General features: G+C 38.1%; 2 protein-coding genes across 7 annotated transcripts in view; one reads left to right on the top strand and one right to left on the bottom strand.

Moving 5' to 3' along the window:
• The first annotated feature begins 1,513 nt into the window (after positions 1 to 1,513).
• Positions 1,514 to 15,179, top strand: galr2b (galanin receptor 2b). Its single transcript, XM_042505774.2, has 3 exons — positions 1,514 to 1,967; positions 5,217 to 5,599; positions 11,913 to 15,179. The coding sequence occupies exons 2-3, from the start codon at positions 5,226 to 5,228 to the stop codon at positions 12,673 to 12,675; spliced, it is 1,137 nt and encodes a 378-aa protein (XP_042361708.1). The 5' UTR covers positions 1,514 to 1,967; positions 5,217 to 5,225; the 3' UTR covers positions 12,676 to 15,179.
• Positions 15,180 to 21,225: 6,046 nt separating this feature from the next.
• axin1 (axin 1) overlaps positions 21,226 to 26,831 on the bottom strand; it is a 39,507-nt gene continuing 33,901 nt past the window's right edge. For all 6 annotated transcript variants that reach the window (XM_088069117.1, XM_088069119.1, XM_088069118.1 and 3 more), the window contains one exon: positions 21,226 to 25,838. In XM_088069117.1, coding sequence (XP_087925243.1) covers positions 25,712 to 25,838 — 127 coding nt within the window. In that variant the 3' untranslated portion in view covers positions 21,226 to 25,711. The remainder of the gene's footprint in view (positions 25,839 to 26,831) is intronic.

Genomic DNA, 26,831 nt, shown 5'->3' on the forward strand with positions numbered 1-26,831 from the left:
GACAGTACGCTGTTTGGGGGATTTACATCACTTTTTTGGCTCATCATCATCTTAGAATAATAAGATTCTATCTAACAGTTGTCAAAATTGAGTGATTCATATATTCTAATTCTGTGGCAACTTCTTAACATTTTTGGACTTTTTATTTAGAAAGCAAAAAGTTTCCTATCATTTCTGCTGGTTAGAATTAAACAACTTTGAAGCTCAATATCTCAAAACTGCTCAGAACCTTATGATTCCAGTGTTGTGACGTCTACAGAAATATTTACGAGTATATGTTGGGTCTTTTATGATCATGATATTTCTGATAAAAAAAGTAATGAATGTGCATGAAGCTTGTAAAATCACCAAGCAAAGAGAGACTTTTATGCATTTAAGAGTATCTAAACCACCTAAAGCTATAAGCACTGACATCCCTGGACCAATAGTCATGTAGAGTAAGTATTAAAGGGGACCTATTAACGGCTTTTTTTCAGGCTCATATTTTTCCTTGGGTGCTAACCCCATCAGCGTTAGTTTTGGATGCTAAGGGACAGGTCAATGGTCACCCAGGTGAAGTTTTTCTTTTTAACCAATCCATCTTCCTGCCTGCTCTATGCAGACTTTCTTGCCCTATATACTACGGCAGTTGCTCGGAGTGTCAAAAAGTGCTGCTGCTCTGTGCATCTCATATGCCGCTACAGGGTGCCTCAGTGTGTTCAACAAATTCTCACTCCAAACTTGGTGATGTTCAGTCAGCGTCAACCTATGATGTTTAAGGTATCCTTGTGTGTCAGCTGTTTACGCTATTGCATGCTGTTACGGTGATGTAACAACAGCATGGACTGTCACAATGGTTAGGTTTAGGCAAAAGAGGCACAGGTAAGGTAAGGTGTAGAAAAAAAACGCACGTCCACATCCACACAGAACATGAACTCTAGACTCCTGCACAAAAGTTGGTTTGTTGAACCCATCCACCTCAACATGATCCAAAATCAGGGCTAAATTAAAAACATTGTCAACAAAGATGAAATGTTTTTGTGACATTAGCAGTAGATACACATAGCAGAGTATTTTACATACTGTAAATGCCTGCAGTAGTGTGCCTGGAGCAGATGACCACAGAAATCTGTCACGACTTCATGTCAGCTTGACTTGAAAGTAGAAAAAAAACATGGAAATTAAACAATGGTCTGAAGCCTGAGTGTTTTACTCGCAGGATTTGGTTTTATATACACTTACATCATTATTTCAGATTTTGGCCACATTTCATATGAACATACAACACTGTAACATTATAGACAGAAAGTAAGGAAAAGTACGATAGCTCCCCTTTAATGTTGACATCTTGCATTTAAATATCAAACTTAGTTTTAATACATGCATCAGATTCCTGAAATGATTCTTGAAACGATTCTCTGAAGTTAGTTGGGGTTTATGTAAGAAAACGTGAGTGGGAATGCCACCAATATATTGCCCACAAATTAAACCCCAAACAGCAGTTATTATTCTGGTGTTCCTCCTGAATTGAATTATGCTCTTTCTCAGCTGACATCACTCACTACATAAGAAGCCATGGTAAAGAATTCATGCAAATGCAAAGGTCAGCTGCCTCATTTGAAGACAAGCTGATTTGGGTTGTCGTGCAGGGATCAGTCAGGGAAGCTCCTGATTATGCACTGATTGTGAACAGGCGCTGCAGCCTCCCTCCCCATACCTTCGCTCTGCAATCCGTTTTCTGCAGTGAAGAGTGAACATTAAAGTGAATGTGGAGGAGGAGTCCTCAACGGGGAGGTGGGGGTTGAGGAGAGGGAGGGAGAGGAAAGAAGGGGAAAGAGTGGGATACCAGCAACACAGGCAGATAGCGATGTACAGCGGGAGAACAGAGGCTTCAGTGTGAAGAGTATGAGCATCTTATCGGAGAAGGTCTGTTGGGAGTCTTAATCTGAGTGGAAGCTTTGGATACTGTCCACCCCATCATCAGCCTGGTAGGTTTATCCCACTGCATCTGCCTGATCTGCATGCTGATTCTGCTTGTGTGAAATAGAAATGTTGGAATGGACATTTGAAATTCAAATTAATGACACACAATGATCATTTTTCTTTTAAATAATTTGAATACAAAATATCAAAGCTGTTGGGCTGATATGTAAAGTTTGGTTAACAACTGAAAAATATGCTCATGGCTGTTGTCTTATCTGTGCCTGCAAATCATTTTTTAACACTGAAGACTCCTGTGAAAATAAAGATGTTTTCCCACTGTCTGATTACGGCTGTCATCCTCGTACTCCTCCTCTCTGGTTCAGCTGTTTTCATTAGTCATTGTTTCATTTCCAAAAGCTCTAATCAAGCTGTGACAAACAGCACACTGAGCTCTGCCAAAGTCTTTAAATTCCACAACCTGTCAGGTCCCACGTCTATTACCACCTCATAAAGCTCCTGTATGTCTATCTCTGTTGGATCCCCCCTGAGACTCTCACACATGTTCTAGCTGGAGTCATAGCCCCGAAATCCCACTGTGGTCGGAAATTTAATATCAGTCCAGATTGTTTTCTCCAGTGGGAAGAACTGGGAATCAGCCATACCATGAAAGAGACATCTGATGTCAGGCATCGACAGAGCTGTGAGGAAAATTCCTCTGCAGCACTGTTCAGCCGATGCTACAACCTTGCTTCTTTATAAGGTTAATAATAAGAATACATTCTTACTACCACCACTTTAGAGTGTCATTTTGCCCTCAGTCACGATTCTGATTATGCAGATAGACTGGCAGCAGTTTTATCTCAAAGGCAGCTAAAAGTTTAATAATATTTAATAATTCATTTTGGCCTGGTTATTGCTGAGATTTGAGGAATGGAAGCCTGAGAATGACTTAAAATACTGTAACAACATATCAATTTTGTATGCCTGTATTTTCAGAATTTTAATTTCCTGTGGTTTCACTTTACTATCGTAAAATGACAACACTTCTGTGATTGATTTCTTCTTCATTTTTGGCAAGACAGCTAGCAAAATAAAATCTAAATAAACACTCCATGCTGCCATAGATATGTCACAGGACGTTAATTAATTATGTGGCATGCCTTTCAAATAAAATGCAATTATGTTCATTTAGGGATAATTAGCAAGCTTTATTTATGCCTCTTCAGTTAAATTCAGATTAGGTTAAGTTCTTGCTTTAGGGTGATTTCCTGAAAAAAACATTTTTGCTTCTGCTTTTGTAAAAAATCTGTGATGTTTGTAGCCTGAGCTTGGCATTGCATGGTGTTATCAAATAGGTGGGATTTTTCATTCTTATTATGTCAGGATATTGCAAAACACAAATTCTGAGGTGATGTGGTTATGAAGACCATAACAAAATTGGATGAAATTATATGGTTTTGATTCACATTTTCTCTACTGCTGGGATTCTTTGTAACGAGATGTGCCATATGAAGAAAGCTGCCTTGCTTTTCTTCCACTCAGTCGGGGTTTTATTTCCACATGAAGAGACAACAACAACAACAACAAAAGAGTCATATCTATATGCACCATTTGAAGGTGATGTATAGCATGAAGTGCTTTCAATATAGGAGATGATACAGTTGTCAGTGAAGTGTTTTTTACTCGCAGAAATCAGCATGACGATTAAAATGATTAATATGCACTTAAAGCAGATATGGTGCATCCGCTTCCAGCTGCCCATTATTACTGACAAAGCATCTGAATGGAGTTTCAGGTGTGCAAGAACCTAGTAGTGACGACCTCAGTTAATTTTAAGTAATTACCAGTTCAAATTCCAAGAAAAGTCTTTTGAAAGGTGTGAAAATATAATACAGTATAACATGAGATATGAAAGTCAACTCTTGACGTTGAATCCAATTGATCAACCGTGTCTCCTAGATATTGCACTTACATACCACAAAATGATTTTACCATGTAATGGCCTAATTGAATGGTAAACTAATTCTTAATAAACAACACACTGTGGCACTGAACAATGTGGAATATAACCAAACACGCTTTGCAGTCTCAGCTGCTCATTTAACGTAATTAAACATTTTATCCTGAATCAAACTCTATGGCAGACAGATGGGATTTAATTAAGATGGAGATATGGCGCTTGAGTGGGATACTCTTCATTGTGGCTTATCAGCTTCACCATCAAGAGCGCCTCTTCACTTTCAAGCCTCTATTTTGCACCACTTGTCAGTCTGAGAGTGCATACTGACGTCATTGGAGACATCATTTTGTGAAACTGCAACACGTCACAAGCTCTGATGTGGCGTTATTACCGGTCAAAAATTAAATTACTGCTCTGAAAAGACTGTTCGTCTCTTCAGAGAGTGAATTGAAAATATGACAGCACACAAACTGCTGTTGGTTTAAGGCACAGTTCTTGGGATTAGAGAGGAGAATTGAGCTGGTGAATTGTTGGCTGTAAGTGGCTCCGTCCACTTACCTGCAAAGCCTATATTCAACTTCATATCTGACGCCAACAAATCCAACAAATCAATTCTTATACCTATGAAAAGCAATGCACCATCCATCGTATAAGCAAAGGAGAAAGCAGGGCACGTAGTGACAAGACCGACAGTCCCCATAGTGATTGGTGTAAAGAAATACAAACAAGCAGATAATGAAGTTTCTCTGGCGCTGACACAACACAGATCTTTCCACATGAGACTACGTCCCTTCATCATATAACTTTGCAATGTAACACAGCTGAGAGGTGGAAATTCCTAAACTATCATACAAATCATTGTATGAGGATGTGTTGGTCTGTGACTGTGAAATATGCAACAGAAATAAATAAAGGATGTAATGTAAAGTGTGACTTTAGTATGACCATTTTAATTAATCTTGTGTCATCTCAATTTAAATTGAGCTGCATTGCACACTTACTTGTAATTAAACTGTGAAAATATTCCCTGGGCACATCTGACAATACATCACCAACCAATTAAAAAACAGCCTCTGATTCTTGTCTCATTAATATGTGTGACATGATGCGACTTGGGATTAATTGGATAAAGAAATCTTCTGGTGCATGCAGGCTTGTCAACCTTTCTGGTATAATTTCAGAAGTTGCAAAAAGTAACTCATCATTAAATTCCCCTTTGAATCAAATCCTTTGTCACTCTATTAATACTGAGCACCAGTTCGATGTAATATTTACACTCAGATGACATAAACGATCAAAAGCTGTAGTATGATCATTTGCTTGACACAAGCATCTTCTCTCTTCCCTTATTTAGACTTGCAAAATGTCTGACTTTGAAGATCTCAGCAAGCTAGGAGGCCAGGCAAACGTATCTGAAAGCTACCAGCTGAACCCCACCAGTGTGATCGTGTCGGTCGTCTTCTCCCTCATCTTTCTGCTGGGCACCATTGGCAACAGCCTGGTGCTCGCCGTGCTTCTGCGGAGCGGGCAGGTGGGATACAACACAACCAATCTGTTTATACTCAACTTGAGCGTGGCCGACTTCTTCTTCATCATCTTCTGCGTCCCTTTCCAAGCCACCATATACTCTCTGGAGGGCTGGGTGTTTGGCTCCTTCATGTGTAAAGTGGTGCACTTCTTCATCAACCTCACCATGTACGCCAGCAGCTTTACACTCGCTGCCGTCTCTGTTGACAGGTATGTTAATAATTAGCGGACCATCCCAAAGTGACATTTAAACACTACTGTATATTACACAATACTGCAAATGCTTTGTTTTTAAACATAATTTCCACCTAATGCCCAGGCTCACGTGTGACATTTAAAACATCCATAAACACTTTTCAAATTACCTTGAAATAATTATTGTAAACAAATGAGAGAACAGAGAGGATGATTGTTAGCGTTGTTAGCGCTGCTTTTCACATTGAAGGTCTCATTTCCCAAAAAAGCCTTTTGCTTCCTGTTGCATAATATTGTTGCTACTAGGGCTGCAACTACAGTGGGTATTATTTTCATTATTAATTAAACTGTCAATCATTTTTCACAGCCAACATTTGTAGGTGGGGCCCATGTGTGTAGTAAATGGGCTTAAAAAATGGGCCCTATTATATGGGATTGTCTACATATTTCGTAATGACCCCATGTCAATTGCCCACATGGGAGGGTTTACCCAAGTGGGCCCCACATGGGTTATTCTAGGGGTGCCTGGGTACCAAGTGCATATGTGCCCAAAATGGGCATCTTATCTGGGGCTTACTTGGGTTAAGCCAACCATGTTTAGCAGTTGGCATATTTGGCCACAATGGAGCCTGTGGACAATCCCATTTAATAGGGCCCATTTACTACACACATGGGTCCCATGTGCAAATGCTGGCTGGGTTGTAATTAGCCAATGAATTGTTTAGTCTTTTAAAATGTCACACTATCACAAATTCTCAGAGCCCAAGGTGAGACCTCCAAATTAGTTTGTTTGTCCAACAAACCAAAACTCAAATTAACAATGACATAAAACAGCAAATCTAGGCCCAGAGGACTGTTGACATTCTCACTAAATGAATGCTATAAACTATTAATCAATTATCATCATTCATTGTCTGGTTTGCTTTCATCATTTGCCATCAGTGGTATACACGGTATGGTAGGTGTCAAGCGTCATGGGGGAATGTCTGTGATGAATTCCTCATGGCAGCAATTCAAGGTCACTAATTCATGCACTCGTACACCTGCTTTCTTTTCTTCCATAAATATTTCATGGAGTGGTGCAGGAATGAGTCCAATAACACAGAAATGGGTTAGCATTTTAGCACTCCCAGTTCCCTCGTCTCCAAATCAAGTGTTTTTCTGAATGAGTTTTTGGTTAGAAGCCTGAAACAAGGTCTAACAGAAGCTTAAGACGACTTTTATGTTTTCTTTACAACATAAAATATGTCAGTAAATACCCCACTTGTGAATTTTGAAGGTTTTGGGTGTCTTAAAAAATCAGTTGCTAACAGGTGGCTCAATGAGACTACAGCACATCGTTACACCAAAGACAATGCTACAGCCTTGCTGTGGTGCCGATGCTAAATCATACAACCATGTTGAAGTTCTTCTTCAGCCTTTGTGTTAGCTTTTTATAACAGTGATGTCATTTACGCTTCAGATTTCATGAAGGGGTGTTCATTTGTTCCGATTGTCCTCCAAAATCCATTGGAAAAATCCCACTGGCTTTTTGACAAGGGAACCAGGACGATGCTTTCTTCCGTCGTCATCCCTGCAGCAATCTATTGCCCAATCAAATTGCTTAATTTATTCCTCCAGATTAATAGCGTTAGTTATTAAACTATTTCATTTGTGCTTTGGCAATATCTCTGAAATCAAATCATATTTACAAGATAGCAGCGTGTTTTTAACAGTGAGAAATATGATACAGTCTCAAGGTTCTGGTGCAGTGAAGGTATATTTCTCTCTCAACAAGTGCCAAGAGAGAACAGATTCATGAAAAATTCAGTAATTCAAGGGCACATATTACACATATTACTAATTCAAAGGGGAGAAGACCTTCAAGGGCACGAATTAGTAAATGGAGGAAATATACTGAGATTTGTAAATGCCACTTTCTTGTTTTGTCATAAAAGAATCAAAGAGATTATAGTGGATGCACAACGTTAAAAACATTAAAGTACAGCAGGAATTTTAAATGATGCACCTCATGATAAGGGTACAAAACATATACTGGAGTACTGCTTAACTGATGCGTGACTCATAATGATTTAATGTATGCATCAATGCAGGCCTTGTCAGGAATTTATTGTTAATATATGATAAAAGAATATCAAGCCTAAAAAAATTGTTAAGGAAGGCTGTGAGGAAGATTTTATTCCAGTCCACACTTTGTCTATTCCTGCTATGAATTCTTTAAGTGCATTTATTTCATTGCAAAGGTTATTTTTCTCAACTGAAGATAAGAAAACAACTTCAGGAGCACCAAGAACAGTGAGAGCCCAGAGGTGCAGGTTAATGGAATAAGTCAAAGACCCATAAGATGTCAAAGCATCTGTAATTGGCCGTCTTATGAGAGAATCATGCATTATCCCTGGCTGAAAAGCCATCTAAGCCTCATTATAATTGTGGGGCAACATTGTCAGCTCAGTCAATAAAGACAGAGCCGGTGTGCAGCTGCCCTCTGCAGCAGACACCCTGTGCTCACATTGGCTGTGTTTACACTTTAGAGGATTCAATAGATTTTTCAGCCAGACGCTTCCTCCACAGTCTGGAAAAGAGCAGGGACATCCGAGTAGGGATGTTAATGGATTTCTGCTGTTTTTATTCCTCAGTTCCTGTGTAACACATAGAGAAAAGGCAGCAGCTTACAGTTACACTTTAAACCAGGAATCCCCAGCAGGAATTCAATCACAGTTCAGCCTGAATGAACAGCAGCACACACTGTTAAGTATTTGCTGCTGCAGTGAGCCGCCCACAGGCTGATCTTACGCTGACTGTGATTTGATGCCAGAGAAAAATCCCATGTGAAAGTAATTCAATAAAAAAACAAAACCTTTTAGCATTACTGCTTCTAATCAGGGAATTCATTTGTGCAAACACTTCAGTATGTAACAAAAGCAGCTCAAGATATTATGAAGCAGAGTTATTCAAGCTTTCAGCGCCTCAAAAATGTGGAAAAATCTATACAGAGATTTTTTTTTTACCTCAGTGTTTAAATAACATCTGTTCCAGCTGCAGTGATACATAATATATACAAAATTTCATGTGGATATTTGGGCAAAAATCCAATATTATCGGTGTTTCACATTTGGGAGAATCATACATCTTGAGGGAAGGGATACTCTGAAATTCAGCCACTGTTCCATTTCACAGAAAACGAAATGATTCTTTTTTAGCAGATGTTTTGGAGTCTGCTCTTCTTAATTCTTACATTTTAGTTGGACTCAGATTTAGCAACACACATTAAAAACATGAAAAGCAAAGCATCGTGCCAGATATTAACAGACTCATGTTTTGCAAAGTGAGGCCCAAGACACTCAGCCACTATATGTGACAAGTAGGTTCAAGGTATCTGCCTTTTTTCTTCTCATGTTAAACATAGATGTTTTTGGCCCTATTTCAGTGACGATTTCAGACCAAGGAGGCTGCTGCCTCTGGTTCCTGAGAACTGGCTGAAGTGAATCAGTAAATGCATCTGGGGAGGACATGGATTTGCAGCTTTACCCAGAACCTCTGCCTTGAGGAAAAAGAAGCTGCGATACCTCAAATACTCCATGTCCCTCAGAGAACATGAGCTCATAGAGCAGCTTGCTGAATATGGCAAATATTGCTTTACATGTTCAAAGAGGAACACACCAGGTGACGATGAGGCAATAACTTCAGCAACAATGAATGAAAAGCAGCATGGTGTCAGATTATTGAAAGAGCTGTGCCGTAAAAACACTTGGTTCTTTATTTGTAATGATGTGTGATGGGATTTGCTTCTTTATTGCCTACCTACTCAGCAACATCAAAAGCACAGCACAAGGCGCAGTCATGTTCTGCACTGTGGTTATGGTTTTACCAGGTGAAGCCTGCACGATCAGCTCCTATTGAAAATCCTACCAAAAAAAAAAAACTCTCTGTGGACATAACAGCAAATTTGTCATATTTCCCTGAGGTGTTTTTTATCCAATAAAACCCACAAATGGCTGTGATGTGAATGATGATCATCCAACAAAGAAGCCTCAGTGTGAGTGTGGAGGTGGCAGCCTTATCCTTACTGGAGTCATACAATGGTGAAGCAAAACAAAACCATGTCATGTCCCTTTTACTCAGGCAATGCTCTCCTTATCTGGCTGTAAATAAAATGTTTAATATGTCAGGCGAACCACTGACATTTATTTAATTTGTGATACACAACTGACATGTGCTGGATTAAAGTCAGCCTCAGCTTTATGTATCTCAAAATAAATTAGTTCTGAGAGTGGAAGCACTGAATAATCTCTGTTAATCAAAGCATGTAAAGCAGTGGCATATCCATGCTTTTTAGTGGGGCACTGACAGGGGTGACATTTGACATTTTTGTCTCCACTACTTCTATGTACTTTAATTCATTTTTTACAGTTCTGTGTTTAAAACTGAAAAGATAAATAGAGCTACCAATCCAAGTCAGTCACCAGAATAAATGTTGGCGTTGTACATTTCTGCACATCACGGATATTTACACATTTGTGTGTTATAATTTGGGTGATATATTGAAATTATATGTCTCTTTATGTTTCCACAGTGCTGAAGCACATGTTTAAGAAAATATCATGTTTTGGTTTTCATACCCATGTTTGTTGACACAATTGCTGCCAGAGAAGCAGTGGTGTCTCATTAAAAGACCCACTGTGATAAATGGAGTAGAAACCAGTCATCCTGGAGAAACAGAGTGAGAGAGACATCAGAGAAGCTTTGTACTCTTCATTAGGAGCCTTGATTAACTTCCTTGGGGTCCTTTTGCCTCCATGGTTTCTCTTCCTGCTGCTCCGGCTCTGCTCTTTATCCATTAGGTCCATATTGTTGATTAGCCTCAGCTGCTCTCTCCAGCCTTGGGTGAACTGGCTGTTAAAAATATCCCTGATTGATTATTACACTCAGCTGGTGTCATTTCCACACGGCAACAGTGTTTGAAGGAGTGATACCACACCCATTTTTGGTAGTGGATTTGGTACTAAAAACGTCATAATGGTTTGCTAAAACTTCATCCATGTTCAGTGGCACAAACACTGCTGGAAACACAGTGATGGCTGAGTGAAAAATACTCACGTTTGGTTGCCCAGGAAACACAGCAATGACTTTGCTAAAAATCATCCATGTTTTGTAGCACAAACACTGCTAGATATACAGGCACGGCCTGCTAAAAAAACAGCCACTTTGTGGGTCTCCAATAGCAGGCTGCAGTGATCTGAAGCTTATCATCCATCTCCAAGTGTCTCACAGGTTCTTCATCTCCTGATGCCAAAAGTCAGCTCATATATTTATGGTCAGAACTGCATTATTTACAAAAGGTTGATATGATGCGTATGACAGTGACAGATCTAAGTTATCTGTGGTATGAAGAAACATAAAATGCCAACATTTTCTTCTGGAGAATGGGCGGACCTAACACAATACAGCAGAGTGGCAGCATACAAATGTAAAATAAAGCTTCAGAGCTTTATTCTTTAAGTCTTCAAGAGGAAGAAGTAGTTCCAAAAGTTGGCCAACCATGGGTATTCAAAATTACTGACAATGTTTAAAGAATCAAGCTTATTAACCTTTTTAAACCTGAGCAAATTTCTTTCAGAAGCATGGGAAGAAGGCAATGAGCAACAAAAGAAGAAATTACCCCAAAATCAGCAAGAAACTAGCAACAAGCACAGGAATATTACCTCATGATTAGTAAAACCAATAAATTAATCCTTTTTAAATAGAAAATAAAATAGAAAATCAAATCAAAAACAATAAAGGCAAACAAGACTTGGAATAGCTTAAACATATTAGAAAATTTCTGTAGCATAACTTTAAATATGTAATTTATTTATGTATTTATATGTAATTTCATTGGGTTGAATTATGAGATGTAAAAAGGCCCAATAATTTTCTGAAAACCCAAGATGAAGTAAAACAAAACATAATAAACAAAACCAAAAATATTGAATAAACTCACAAAGATTTTTATTTTGATTTTGATTTCCCAATTTCAATACATTTTCACATTAAAAATAATGAATTTAATTTTCTTAAGGCTTCAAAGGAATTTCAACAATAGCAGTCACTGGTTGCTTAATTATTAAACCATCCTACTTCAAAGCTTTTGTCATAGTATTTAAGATGTTATGTAAATACAGATTTTTCTTTCCCAAGTTTAAATATGAAGCTTTAATGATGAAGGTTTACATTCTCGCAGCCTATAATTATCACACTGTACCACACTGGCCCAGCATGTTCACTAATTACCGAGTTAATGTGGTTCGGATCACCTGTAAATATGGGCTATATTTTTTCCTCTTTGTAGGTATCTGGCCATTCGATACCCGCTGCGCTCCAGAGAGCTCCGGACCCCGTGTAATGCAGTTGTTGCCATGGTGATCATCTGGGGTCTTTCTCTGGTCTTTGCGGGTCCTTATCTCAGCTACTACGACCTGATCGATTACGCCAACAGCACTGTGTGTATCCCGGGCTGGGAGGAGCAGAACCGGAAAGTGCTGGACACGTGCACCTTCCTGTTTGGCTACGTCATCCCCGTGCTGATTGTGAGTCTGTCATACACTCGAACCATCAAGTACCTTTGGACGGCCGTTGACCCTCTGGACGGCATGTCAGAATCTAAGAGGGCCAAACGCAAGGTCACCAAAATGATCATCATCGTCACCGTGCTTTTCTGCATCTGCTGGCTGCCGTACCACGTGGTGATCCTGTGCTACCTGTATGGAGACTTCCCCTTTAATCAGACAACGTACGCCTTCAGGCTTCTCTCTCACTGCATGGCTTACGCCAACTCTTGTGTCAACCCCATCGTGTATGCTTTGGTGTCCAAGCACTTTCGCAAAGGCTTCAAGAAAGTGTTCAGCTGCATCCTCAGTAAAAATGGAAGAAATAAGGTCCATGTGGTTCATGTCGCCAACACTGTGCCCGGGTTTGAGGCGGGCTCCACAGAAGTGTCTCAGATGAACGAGGAGAACATGCGACAGAATGAATGTGAGATGATTAACAGGCCTATCGCAGAGCCAAGAGAAGCCACAGTGACACTCAATATGCCCTTTCAGCGGCAGACTTGACATCAGATTCAGCTTTGCTGACAGTCTCAGAACAGATTGCCTTAGACACTGCAACTAATGTTTGAAAGAAAAGTGCTAACTTCTCAGCATGACTTTCACAGTTTTGGTGGCAAACAGGAGATGATACAAAATGAAACATACTTACACATATAGTTTGAGAGGTCCATTGTATGGATATATATATAAATATATATAATAAGTACATTTTCTTTAGTGTATAATTATCTGAAAATACAAGTCATCATGTTTTCCTTACCTTAGAATGAGCCTTTTATATTTACACAGGGAGCAGGTCCTCATCCACAGAAATCGCCATGTTGCACCGCAAAATTTCAGTAGTAGCCCAGAGTGGATAAACCAAAAACTGGCTCTGGATAGGCCCCTCTAAAACTCTAATAAGTCATGTTTTGGTGTTTCACATCGGCTACCACAGTAAGCAGCCCCCACAGCAGCATTGCGAAACACCATTATGTATTTATTTATTTGTTTATTTTTGTGCTAATGCCTTTATTTTCTACAGGACAGGTTAAGTGTGAATGGGGGCGAGAGAGGGGATGACATGCAGCAAAGGCAATGCTGCGGCAAGAATACAGCCTTAGCACATGGGGCGCCTGCTCCAGGTGAGCTATTGGGCCCTAACACCATTTTTTTTTTTTTTTTACTGTTTTTACTGATCTAAACCACCATTTGTCTGATAGTTGTGGAGAGGAAGAAACCTCTGTAGATATTCCTGAACAATCAACATTGAAGTAACCCTAACTGGGAGAAGTTTCAGCTGGGCAATATGCAATCCTCTCTGCTATTAAACACTAAATCCCCCGATTGTGGCCTTGATAGAAGATGACTCATTCCCTATGTTGATATAAAGGGCTCATTTTTACAAAACACAACAATTCTTAGTTTCAGGTGATTATACTCCATAAAAACACACTTACAAATATTTGATATATTCCCTTTCTGCCAATAGATCTTGCTAAACACTAGCCCTTTCAGGTGTATAAGGTGAGTCCACAACTCAAAATGTGTTTGTTTCCTTATTTTTGTCCCAATAATGTCCCACTAACAGATGTGCACTCAATCAAAAACGTATTTACTAAAACTGAAAAATTCTCAGTATTTCCTGTTTCCACCATATGCCTTAACCACGTCCTGTATTTTGGTATTGATTCAAGTTTGTCAGTATTTGAGAATCCACATCACTCCAGCACTTTTTAAGAGCAGCACAGAATGTGTCACATAATGTTACACTTTTCAAACGGGCCCAAAGATGTTCAAAAGTTAGCAACTGCAGGAGGAGAATTCAGGTAAGTCAGTATCATTTGCTCTTTGCTTGACTTCAAGCAGGGTTTGATGAAAGTTTAGGCTTATTGTCCTGCTTATGAAGTCCACGGGGAGGGCATCCCTTTGAAAACTGATGTTTCTTCTGGTTAGTTAACAAGCCAGCCATCACGACACTACAGTATAATCAATGCAATGTTCAATTGTTACTTTAATGTTCTGTTACAAAAAAAGAATGTACTTGGTCTTTTTCTCACACAAGCTCAAGTGCAACTGTAATCTTCGGTCTGATTTTGACTATTTTTGGAAGTCTCTTATCAAGATTGTAGTTTTTTCACTGCAGCAGGACATTATTTAAAGCATTTCTTGTGTATTTTGCATGCAGATGCTGTTCTGTCTTGTCAAGATATTACTGGTATTTCTGAATCATTTACAGTATGTTACAACTTCAAGAAAATCTATATTCAGTTATATTCAAATTTCATACCAGCATTTAAACTCTCAGAAATTTCATTAGGATACATTCTGGTATAAGAAGTTCAAGAAACAGGTGTCAAAAGGTACACATTTAGCAAAAAGTTTATTAATATATTTGATCATTCTTAAACATTTCTTGGGACACTGGAGTCTTTCTGGACCCCATCCTCTTGCTTTACTTGTATTTTGCAATGATTGTATTCATGGCATGTTCTCTTTGGTGTAAAATATTATATATTTAAAGGTATATGTTTATCAATGAGTGCACTTAAGCATTTAAGATTTGTGTGTATTTTAAAAGGTGTGTTTTTTTGTGTATTTAAAAGCTGTGAAATGATTATCGTCACTTACATTGTTTCTTTCTCAATATGAGAGCGGATCCTCAGTATCTCTCTCTCTCTTTCTCTGTAAGCTTGTGTCCTACCTCAGAGCTGTAAAAAGAAAAAAATAACCTTTGTCTTTTAACTGTTCTGCTCAGATTGTGTAAGATGCAATTTTCCTCTTGAAAGACTAATTTTCAGGCAGAACACTCTCCTTTGCACTGATCAATTCTCCTCCAGTTTTTTTCCTGTGATTTTGCTTCTTTTGGCGTATTCTAAAAATATCTGTTTGTTCTGTTTCACCATGTAGACTTTTCGAATGTGACAACCTGTAGATTTTTTGAATATATATATTTGAATAGATATTTATCATTATGTTCTAGAACCAGATGTAGTACAAACTTCAATTAACAAATAAAGTATTTTCTGCTGTGAGATGTTTTTGAAAGTTTTTTTTTTTAATTCAAAATGTGCATAGATTTGCACATATCCTCATACACAGTTTGTATGATATGTCACCAATGACCCATCCAAATTAATGTAGAGCCAAACCATGGTGTTTTTTCTGAACGTAACCATGTGGCTTTGTTGCCATCCTGGTGTTGGTTGCAATCTATCATTGGTTATCTGATGCTTTGCAACATAACATTTCTTATCTCATAGTTTGCTCCAAGCAAATGTTGTTTTGTATGCTGACAGTTACAATGATTTCTTGACGTGCTTCTTCATTTTTCAGGAATTCCTGGGTTTGGATTTATTGGCTCATCATGTTGTACATTACATGGTTAAATGGTCACACTGCCAACACATAGAGTAGAAGACTATATATTAGAAGGTGTAATAAATGCAATTCTGGGGGTATAGAAGCCAAATATACAGTGACTCTGTTTGGAAAAATCAGGACAGTTGTCTATATCTGTTCTGGAAAAACAGGAATATCACAAAAACATCAGTTTGCGTCAAACTATACAGTAGCCCGTACTGCTTCAATCTGCTTTTAGCTGCTGTTTTCTGCTGCAGGAGTAAGAGATGAGATTAACAAGCACAGCAGAGCGAATCCCCAGGAGATCGCTGCTTCTCTGGGAGGTGAGGGCAGAGCCGCAGGCATTTGAGGCAGCACTTACAAAGAAGTAACTAATGAGTGACTCAAGCTAATGTTATCATAAACACTTAAGACACTTAATTAAGATTACATAATGATAAAACTTTTGATTCCTCTTTATATTGGATTTCAGTGTGTGCAGCAGGACAAAATATGGGGCTCTGTCTCTCACACATCACCATCAGTGTGTCCACTAGCCTGTGGAGTCTGGATTGTACCACTGAAATAATTACATTTTTTTTAATAAATGAATGAGTAACAGTGCTTTTCAGTCTCTTAAACACATTTTATGAAACTTAATCGCAGTTCACAAAACATTAAGAGCAATCACCACATCATTTAATTTTATACTCTCACATTTTCCCTCTTTATGAGTGACCAGTTGTCCTGGTCTGGTGTCTCTGAAATTGACAGAGAAGCAGTGTAAGAAATAAACTCAATGCATCACTGGGTCATTTGAAGATATTTGTACTTTTATGTTTTATTTTTATATAAAAGTGACAAGAATGCTTATACTGTTGCCTTGAGAAGATAAACTGTGAAATTTGCACACAGAGTTCTGAGAATTATTGTTTTAATTTAAGAAATGTAGTCAAAGCTTCTGATGATTTTATTTATTTTTTTTTTATCTGTATTTTGTTTATTTGTATTTATTAATTTTATATTGTGTCTCTATCTCATGCCTTTCTTGTGTTTCTTGCTGTGAAATACTTTATGATGTTTGGTCTAGAAATATACTTTATACATTTTACTTGATTTTACCCACAGACAAACTAAAGATCGAGTCAGAGTCTTGCTGAGTAACCCTCTTGCAACAATGCTCTTCATAGCAGCACATGCTACAAGAGTGAAAAAAGTAAATAAATAAAATTGAAGCTAGTTATCAAATGTCGCTTTGGTGTGTCCGGTTTAGGACATAATGTCATACATGGAACGCATATCATACAAACTGTTGTGTGTGTATTTTTGTAGGATCTCATATTAACAGTTGTATGAGTATATGTTGATTTGTATGCTTCCCAATGATTTAGCAACTCATGAATGGTGTCATCATGCTGCGTGCTGAATGTCAAGTTACGTAGGCTACTTAGTTAGGCAGTAGGTAAATATACATAGGTTAGGTTTAAGATAACAAGACATAGTAATGGGGTACCTTAAAATAACTCAAAGTTCACTTGAATTCACACAGTTCCAAACAATGGTCTCCTGGAGGAAACTCCTGAGTTGTTTTACCCTTCCACCTCCCAAACATCTGTCTTTATGCTACTACTACTACTCTCTTCTTGACTCCAGTGAAGCGCATTGGTCACATGATGACAGCCTTCCCAGTTATGTGAGTTATATACAAATTACTTCAGGATAACATGGGTTATATGCAAATTGTGTTGCACTTTTTGTGGATATACATACAACTGTGCACAAGAAAAACTTGAACTAATCTGCATTTATGGCCTATTTGACCCTCTATAGTTTAGAAAGCAGATGACACAAAGACACAATGATCTGTACCAACATCTCCATTATCAGAGACGTTATGTAGTACTGTGAGGTAACACAGCTTTTACTGAAACACACATTGCACTTCTAGATGACTTAAGTGGGGTCAGAGTGGGTGTTCTTTCTGTGAATGCGAATGCCTTGTGTGATGAATAGCTGTGGAGATAGACTGTTGGGTTGGCGGTGATTGTAGGGAATTCATACTTGCGTAACTGACAACCTTGACAGAGTGTATGTCGGTGCAACAGCTGCCCTGACAGATTTGTCAGAGCAACTTTTTTGTAGATGTTTTACATTAGATGATGATGCAACACAGACACACCATCTACCAAACGGAAAGAGGGGTTGGTGAATTAATGGAGAATTAATTGAGCTTCTTAGATTTTACAATTTAAAAAAACAACAACACTACCTCCAAGGTGCCAAAGTGAAATGAGATTTCTGTTTGGTTACATTTGGCTGATTTTTCTATCTAATTTGAATCCCTTGTTATTGAAATAGGCTGCAACTTCATTGCATTTAGCAGTGTAGTGATGAAAAACAGTGAAGCTACAGCAGCATAGACACAAAGGGAAACAAATAATCAAAGCTCAGGCCAATGGTAATAGAAACCTTGGAGGAAGCAATCACCACTCCCCAAGCACGTCATTGACAACTTTGTTTTATGTGACAGCGGTCAGTCATGGAGATACAATTGATTCACAATATTCTCTATAGGTTTTTCAAAAAAACAATGTCCACTTTTTTTCCTGTGTGTATCTGCATAACATGAAGAAAGAGATATTTTTAATATCTAAAAGAGAAGTGTTTGTGTCCTCAGTATTTCGGTTTTGTTCTTCATGCATCAGCAGTTCATTTAATGATTGCATGAAAACTTCTGACGAAAAATATTTGCAGTATCATGCTTCAGCGAGAAGTGTATGGTTTGAGCATTAATTATTCTAGTTGAGTTAAAACCCTTTAAAAAACTGAGCAAAACGGCTTGATTTTTTTTTTTTTCAAAAGGGACAAGTTGCAAGAAAACTACTTGGCAAGTAAAATATAAACAAACAAAAGCTATTATTTATAAAATAAAATAATTAAATAGTTAATAATAATAAAATACAAATACAATACAAATATAAATATATATATTTTTTCTAATATTTCCCCCTTTTTTGTTATTATTATCTACTTATAATTTCTCTCTCTCTCTCCCTTAAAAGAAATCAGGTCATTTTCTTCCCCCTAATTTCTTGCAATTTGGGGGACAAAAACAAACCAATTTGCTCAGGTTTCAAAGGTTTTAAATACATGTAAACAGTGTTTAAGAGCAGCACAAGAGGGTTCAAAGGGTTACCTTAATCACATAGTGATATTATCTAAGATACATACATTTCTGACATCAACAATAGCATCAATGTAGGAAAACACTCCTGTTTGTAAAGTCTGTTTGTTCAGACAATTATTGACTGTGAGAGTTAAATGCATAATATGAAGTACTTCGGCGCACTCAGCCAGTACCTGACATTTTTGTGTTTGTTTCACCCCATTTGATGACACAACACATCTCCTTTGTACACGCTCATAAAAGAAATGAATACAACCTGGTTCAGTTTTTTGCCATCACACATTTACTGTACTATACAACGCTGTTAGAGGAATGCTGCATCAATGTGTGATTTAAAGGTGAGTTTATCTTGGCATTCTGTGTGCTGTGTATAGAATATGACAACATCAACAGGAAACTGACCAGAAACTCTAACATTTCTGTGTAGGTCACTGGATCAGTATCTTTTTTTTTTGTTATATTGTATAAACCAGTATATCTATTGCAAACCAAAAGGCACACATTTCCTTCATATCCAGCCTGAATTCTTGGTGGATTGACATTACAAACCCAATCCAGTCACCAGAAAAAAATGTTGGCATTTTACATATCTGTGAACCATAGATATAACCTTTCTAATATTACACTATGGAGAAGATTTGTCGAAACTTTCAGCCTCTTTATGTTTCAACAATGTGTGTGTATATTTAGGCATAAAAACCACAAGGTTATGATTAGCAAAAGATCATGTTTTGGCTTGAAATACCTATGTTTGGGGCCACAATTGTGGCTTAAAATGCAGTGGCTGCTCGCCAAAAAACCACCCACAATCGGCACAAAAGCCACCACAAAAGCAGGGACAGCTTTCTAATAACCATTTGTGTTTGGTGGCACAAATGTTGCTGGAAATGCAGGGATGGCTCGTTAATAACCACTCATAAATGGTGGCACAAACAGTGATAGCTTGCTAAAAACCACTGTTTGGTGGCAAAATCACTGCTGCAAACACAGCGACGACTTACTAAAAAACCCCAACATTATGTGGCTCAGTTGCTGCAGGAAATGCAGCAATGACTCACTAAATAACACCCACTTTCAGTGGCATAAATGCAGCTGGAAATGCAGCAATGGCTTGCAAAAAACCACTCGTGTTTGTTGGCACAAACATTGCTGGAAATGCTGCCAATACCTCATTTAAAAAACAACCTGTTTGTTGTCACAAATAGGTGGGAAATGTTACCTATGTCTTGCCAAAATAACTACTGATTTTAGTGTTTCAATTGGGCTGGAAATTCTACCAATGCACTGCTAAAAATCAACCCGTTTTGTTGGAGTTGAACAGTGATCTGCAGTATGGCAGCCATCTCACCAAGATCTGATGCCATCTACCACCTCAACATGTAATCAGAACTAAACCACTCTAGAAACACTGATATTAGACATATGAAACATATAAATCCAACATATCCATGGTTTGCGGAAACGTACAATGCCAACATTTTTTTCTGGAGACTGAGTTGCACGAACACATGCTCCTATGACTCAAAGGAAGAGATGAGTGAAATGAATGTTGGGGAGGTCAGCATGTTGCAGAGAAATCTCATCAACAGTATTGTTAGGAAACATCAGGAAGCAGGATGAAGCCATACAGTATGTTTTTCAGAGGTGTGAAAACTGAATCAAAACACCTAGAGTGCAGCTGTACAGCTGTGACCACTACACACACGCGCTACTAAGACTTGAATAAAAAAGGATTTAAATTTAGCTTGAAAAATGAATGAATGGTTATTTCTTTGCTTTAACTCCACAAGGTATTTTAAAGTACTGACTTAACAGCCTGCTGATATCCATCAAAAAAGTCATTTATTTTTTCTGATCAGAGCCAGTTAATCAATCATCAGTCCAAGAGCTCCACTGGTATGAATATGAAGGAGCACAACTAGCACAGCATGGCAGCAGCAGCCTCATTTAATCTGAGCATCCTGTTGATTTATACAGCTCCCCCTTGATTATGAGGTGTTGATTTATTTCCAGAGTCCAGATAAAAACAGCACAATTCTTGGTAATCTCTGCAGGAAACTTATTATCAGTAGTAATCCAATATATAAACCAATATGCAAACAGCCAGAGAGAGACAGCAGTGTTTGTAGTATTGATTTTTTGCTGGTTATTCAGCAAGATTTTTACCGTGAAACACTTGTCTTCATATCCAAAAGGAAAAGCTGTTCATTTCTGCATTTAGCGTGCACATTAATCCACAATTCATTCCTTGTTCAGCATCCGATATGCTTGTCCAGACAGTTTTGGTGGAGGAATCAATGCAAGATGAACACAGTCAATAAAATAATGCCAGTTAACTCAGAGTGCCCTCCTCAGTCTGTGACATAGCACTGCAGTTATGCTCAAAACAGGTGCAGCATCCTGTGATTTTAACATGTCGGAGTTAAAATCACAGGATGCTGCAAGTTTTACTTTACAACAAAGGTGGGTTGTCTGCAAACATGCAAACTCTTGTTTATGTGCAGCAAATGATGAAGTTTAGGTTAATAAAACTCAGAGCTCAAGTGTTGGTTTATTGCATGTATTTATTGTCCAGGTACCTTCAAATGGTAACCATGCTAGTTAGTGACAGAAACAGGTCCAGGGTTCTGAATGTGCTGACTGGGCTGCTGGTTGATGACAAATTTAAGTTGTACATATTTACATAGAAAAGGTAGAATGACGAACAAACAAAAAAAAGTCTAAACAACAACAACAAAAAATATATATAAAGCATATCCCTGGTATTTATATCCCCGCATCTGTCTGAAAGTCAAACAGCAGACATCATTAGCATAGTAATAAAGGCACTCTGATGTTTATTATATACATTTCATTGATCTTAAATAAGGGAGGCTTACTTTCGGGGCTTTCAAGAATCATAACTGATTTGACACTATATTTCATATGAAATAAACAATGAAAATCAAGCTAATACTTATAGTATTTTACTTGATCATGCACTCAAACATGTTTAATTTAATAGACACTGGAGACAGTAAATATATTAAAACAATTTAAGTTAGGAATCTAAAAAAAAGGCAGCATTGAAAAACAGCATCTGTGTTTCTATGCAACGTCACATACGGTACAGCACTCTGGTTTCAAGGTCAACAGATCCTTCTGCCTATTCAGTCACAAAAAAAGGCTTTTATTACAGCACATTCTTTACTATGGACTCCAGCACAATGACGAGAAAAATCATGGTGGCTTTAAATCTTGATGTCTCGCTGCTTCCCCAGCATGATTTAGTTTCTTTTCAGTTGTGCTATTCCTGTGCAAAAGTTTCATTTACACTGCCAAAATGAAGCTGATGGGAAATACAAACTTTCTGAGATGTTTTTTTTAGTTTTTTTTTTCAGTGTGCAATAATGAGAAGGTCTAAATGTTGTGCGAGCTTCATGAAGTGTTTAACTTCAACGTGATCTGATGTTTATAACAAGATGCATCAGGAAATGCTAATCGTAGAATATCTTGTTCATTGCAAAGAACATTCTGGTCTTTCATGCAAAAGCTTCAATATTTGAATATTTAAGAACTAATAGCAAGGATACTGAATAATAAGCGCTGCCACAATATGAAGGGGAATATAAATGTGTATTTAAAGAATGTGCCTACTATCTAGCCTTTTTCTCTTTGGTGTAACGAGATCTATCAAAAGTAGATCATTTGCACTAAATGATTAATTCCTGCCAGGCACAAGATGAAGCTGTGAGAAGCTAGAGAAGGCTACAGATTAGAGATCAGCCCCTTCTTAACTGATCGATCCACTAAGACGTGTTTGAAAGTGGCAAGTCTTGGGGGATCAGAGAGATTAACATGCACAGTCCTCAAAGCTGGAAAAAAAAGCTAGATATGAATATAAATGCAACACTTTAAGTGTCTGTTAGCCCTCTTCTACACTGCCTGTAAATGGGTAGCACTTACAGTATGTCTGAATATATCATATGTGATCTTCATTGCACAAACATCAACGTTTGATAGTATTCTGATGACATTCACTGGCCTTCTCATTCAAAATGCTGTGATACTATCTCTGCTGAACAGATTCAAGGAGCCTCTCTGCACCACGAGCAAGACCAACAGTGTGTAAGTCCACAGGTGGGAGAGTTTCTGTTTCATAAAAAACTCTAATCTCTAAAGCTGAAGGCAGTGCTTGATTTAGAAACTGAACCCCAAACAGTGTCATTCAGTGTAAAACTGGAAATAATTAAAAAGAAAATTGGCAAGAGGAACTGTTTTGCAAATTTTCATTAGCAAGATTTCTTAAAAAAGGTCACATTACTTATCCACAATCAGGATTAATCATCAAAATTGAGAACTTGTTGGCCGCGACCCAACTGAAATATCAGCCTTATATTATCTAAACACCTAAATTAAGAGATATTTACTCAAACAGGCTTTGACGATTTGTAGTTGGACAGATTAACCCCGGCTGGTCTGGACTGGTGAAAGTGCCACAGCTGAATTAATCAACTGCAGACCATTGCAGTTGATTAATTCAGCTGTGGCACTTTCACCAGTTTTCTCCTGCTGCCCGAGCCTGCTCCTCCACCAGCTGGGGTTAATCTGTCTAAAAACAATTTAGGTTAGATAGAGATGTTGCAATTCTTTCTTGTTTATGCCCTGATGAAGGCCCTGTGTTGGCCAAAATATGCTGGCTTCTTATTCTGTTCCTTCATGAACTAGCTTTTACAATAAAGCTTTTTATCATAAAAGGAGTGCCTCGGTTTAGCTCCTCTTCTTTCTATTATCTCTATTTTTTTAAGCAAAGAGCACCTTTTTTTGCTTTGATGCTTCACCTGCCTACAGAACGCCGAAGCCCTCCTACTTTGTCTCTATTGGCTTTGCTGATTGTTCTAATGTGTCACCTCTTTTTCTAATTTATTTATTGGAATCATTCATTTAAATGACTGCAGTCCAATTTAGTTTTTGGATTAGGGGAACCAACTTGCATAGATATTTGCTTTGCACTTTCCAATTACACCTATTTTATACAGTATTATTGCATCTACTGTGTTATATTTTTAGGCAGTTTTCTTGAAACTTCAGCTAGTTGGGGTAAAAATAATGCAGTAGAAGATGGTAAATAAACATAGCCAGCGGCTACATTCACATGCAGTTAACATTGAACCAGAAAAATAAAACACCCTGCATATGCAGTAATGCAGCCCAATAAGACAGCCCTATAATACACAACTTTGCAAAGTGTACGATCAAGTTTTAATTTAGTTTGAGATTGTGTGAAAAAAGAATTGACTTCTTGTGATGGTCATTTTTAGCTGCCACCAACAGCTCACAGCTCAGCATTGGTTAGCGGTTGATTGGTTGGTCAGTGGATTTCCCTTCCTGTCTACACCCTAGAAGACGAAAATTTGGCATTGCAGACAATGTTAAGAGTCAAGGTGTGAAGATAATTTTCTGTAAGTCTGTTCTAATAAAATTAGTTAGCGCTAACTCCTAAAAGTTGCCAGAAGACGTCAGATTCATGTTTGCACATCGGTGATATCAACATTTATTTGCATATAGGTTAATGGAAGCATTAAAAACTCTGCTGATTTTGATTTAGTAGAAAAATCATCAAAGTATTTGAATGGCATGAGAAATGCGGTGCTTAAACTGTAGTGCACCAGATTCTCGCGCTTCCGATCCAAAGAGTGAGAGAGTCAATTTAACCTTAGAAACTATCGCTATTTCAATGAGCAGCATTTTATCTCAACAGCACTAGAGGAGAGAAGGGGGGGGGGCGCACTGATGGCAAAAGAGCCATGGGCCGCGATGACTCTGTGTATCATGCAGGGGAATGAATAACAGTATATTTCTTTTATCCTAATGATCTAAATAGGTTGCTAAATTTGTTGCTAGCGGCTTTTTAGAAATACAGTTGCTAAGTGGGCCTGAAAAATTGCTTTTATCGAGCAAGAAAGTCACTAATTTGCACGTGGCAATAGGAGGGGACTATTGCAACAAACACATAACTTCCTTGTATGGATTCACAAACTTGCCCTGAATTTTATGTATAGACTGGTCATAGGCCAAAGGACAGCTGATTAACGGTTGGTCACAGCTACTGATAAATAGCGCTTACTTATAAATTTGAGTTTATGTTGATGTATTGAATTGCATTATATTTAGAAGTTAAATGAATCACAACTCCACCACCAAGGCTGAGCCTAAAAAATGACCATAAATCATCTCTTGCAGTGTCAAAATTGATCATAATATTCTTAAAAGCCCTAATTTAAGACAGCAGGCTGTTGTGCTGGATTACAAAACACTGCAGGGGTATCCATTTTCCTGTCCACCATGTTTGGTGCTTTATAAATTCATGTTGCAGCCTACACTGAGACATAATCAGTGGTATTAATACAATGAAAGTGCAGTCTGACTGAATGCCATAAAATAAAGTACTGGTAAGTGAATTATTAAAAGCGTGAAGAAGAGCACAAACATTAAAGTCAAGAGAGCTCTTACAATGAATTAAAAAAAAAGAAAGAAAAAAAATCAGCCCTAAAATGGATTTCGATCGTCTTCAACAGGGGCAACACTCCTGCTCCAATAGGATTGAAAATGAGCATTTTAAATACTTAAATAGATATAAAATTTGTTATCTTTTAACACAAACTGTACACATCTGGTACCAATACATATAAAAATTACAAGTGTGGTTACTTTAGAAAGGACACCCTCTGATACATCATATCAAAAATATGTAGCTTTAGTAGCACTTTTGTTCTTCATTTATCTAGTAAACTTTACAATGCTACATTACACTCCAAAGAAGTGAATGAGGTCTTTTTTTGTTCTAGTCCAGCATCACTGCAGTGGTGCTGCTCGGGCCTTAAATGTCCCAAGTAGCCCGCTGTGACCACTGCTTTGCTCTTAACTCTAAATCTACCTCTTCTGATCACTTTCTTCTCCGGTCTCAGTCCTTAAACACTTCCTCTTCACCATCCGATTGCTCCTCGCTCAATCACAGCTGCCCCTTTGACTCCTTTCTCTTAAACGTGACATTCAATCAATTTTTTCAACTTTCCCGATAATCTTCTCTTCAAAGATGGGCAAGATAGCATCATCTTCACGTACCTCTTCAAACACCACACCACAGTCAAACTCGTCGCTCACCTTCTTGAAATAATACCTTAAAAAAAGCGAAACACAAAGTTAAATTCTCAAGGTTAAAAGATGACCTTTACTTGCATTATGCCAAAGAGTGGGGATATATAAAACAGTTTGAAACCATCAAGTTTAAAATTTTGAGATTCACTAAGGCGATTTAGCACATACTTTTTGATCATTACATCATCCTAAAACTCATCATGCCTCTATAACTTGATGTGTGTGGTGTAGAACTACGGCCTTTGAGAGTTAGAAACTAAATTGCTTCTCATCAAAGATGATCACATAAAACGGGGTTGTGTAAGGTACTTATCCAATATTAAGTGTATTACATTTTATGATTACATTCAGTAGATGGAAGTCTACACGCCCCCAGTTTGGAGAAGCAGGCGGGAATACTAATACAAGAGCTAAGCAATGTACTCCTACGGATGGAGGCAGCAGTAAAACATTTTAACATCTAAGGGCCTAAAAAGCCACAAGACTAATTTACCCTGCATAACAGACGAGCTGCTGGTCTACTGCTGCCTCAATCAGTTAGTGTGTTTTAAGGGGTTAGTTCACCAAAGTCACATATTATGACAATACCAAACAAGGCAGCTTAGGCCAGCAACTCCCATTTTCTGTGAGGTAAAATTACTGTTTTCGGTCAATGGAGTCTGGTGGCTTTAAGATAAGGGCTTTAGTTCCCCGTCTGAGAGAGGGCTGTCTGATGACAATACAAATCAGTGAGAATACCTGAAATTAAGCATACACAAAACTGACTTTTTTGGGTGGTTGGAAATCGTTTTGCTGCTGCTTCCCCTACACAGCAATGCTTTGCTTAGTTCTGTGGCGGTCCTCCCACCTGTTTCTCTGAACTGAGGGCGTGCTGACCAGCATCTACTGCAGCTAATGCACTGACTACTGACAAGTCCCTCATGCAACCCCAATTTAAAAAATCTGAACTATTCAAAACCTTTCAGTCAGTGTTAAGAGACACAGCCTGGACCAATGACCCCTCAGCTTGAGTGTA

This window comes from Plectropomus leopardus, chromosome 18 (genome assembly GCF_026936395.1).
Source record: "Plectropomus leopardus strain MGB_pleo_1.0 chromosome 18, ASM2693639v1, whole genome shotgun sequence".
In the NCBI taxonomy this organism is placed as follows: Eukaryota; Metazoa; Chordata; class Actinopteri; order Perciformes; family Serranidae; genus Plectropomus; species Plectropomus leopardus.

Bases quoted from the DNA above. Each gene is read 5' to 3' on its own strand.
- galr2b (XM_042505774.2), top strand. From the start codon at position 5,226: ATGTCTGACTTTGAAGATCTCAGCAAGCTAGGAGGCCAGGCAAACGTA. The intron at 5,600-11,912 runs GTATGTTAATAA...TCCTCTTTGTAG, and splicing joins GCTGCCGTCTCTGTTGACAG to GTATCTGGCCATTCGATACC.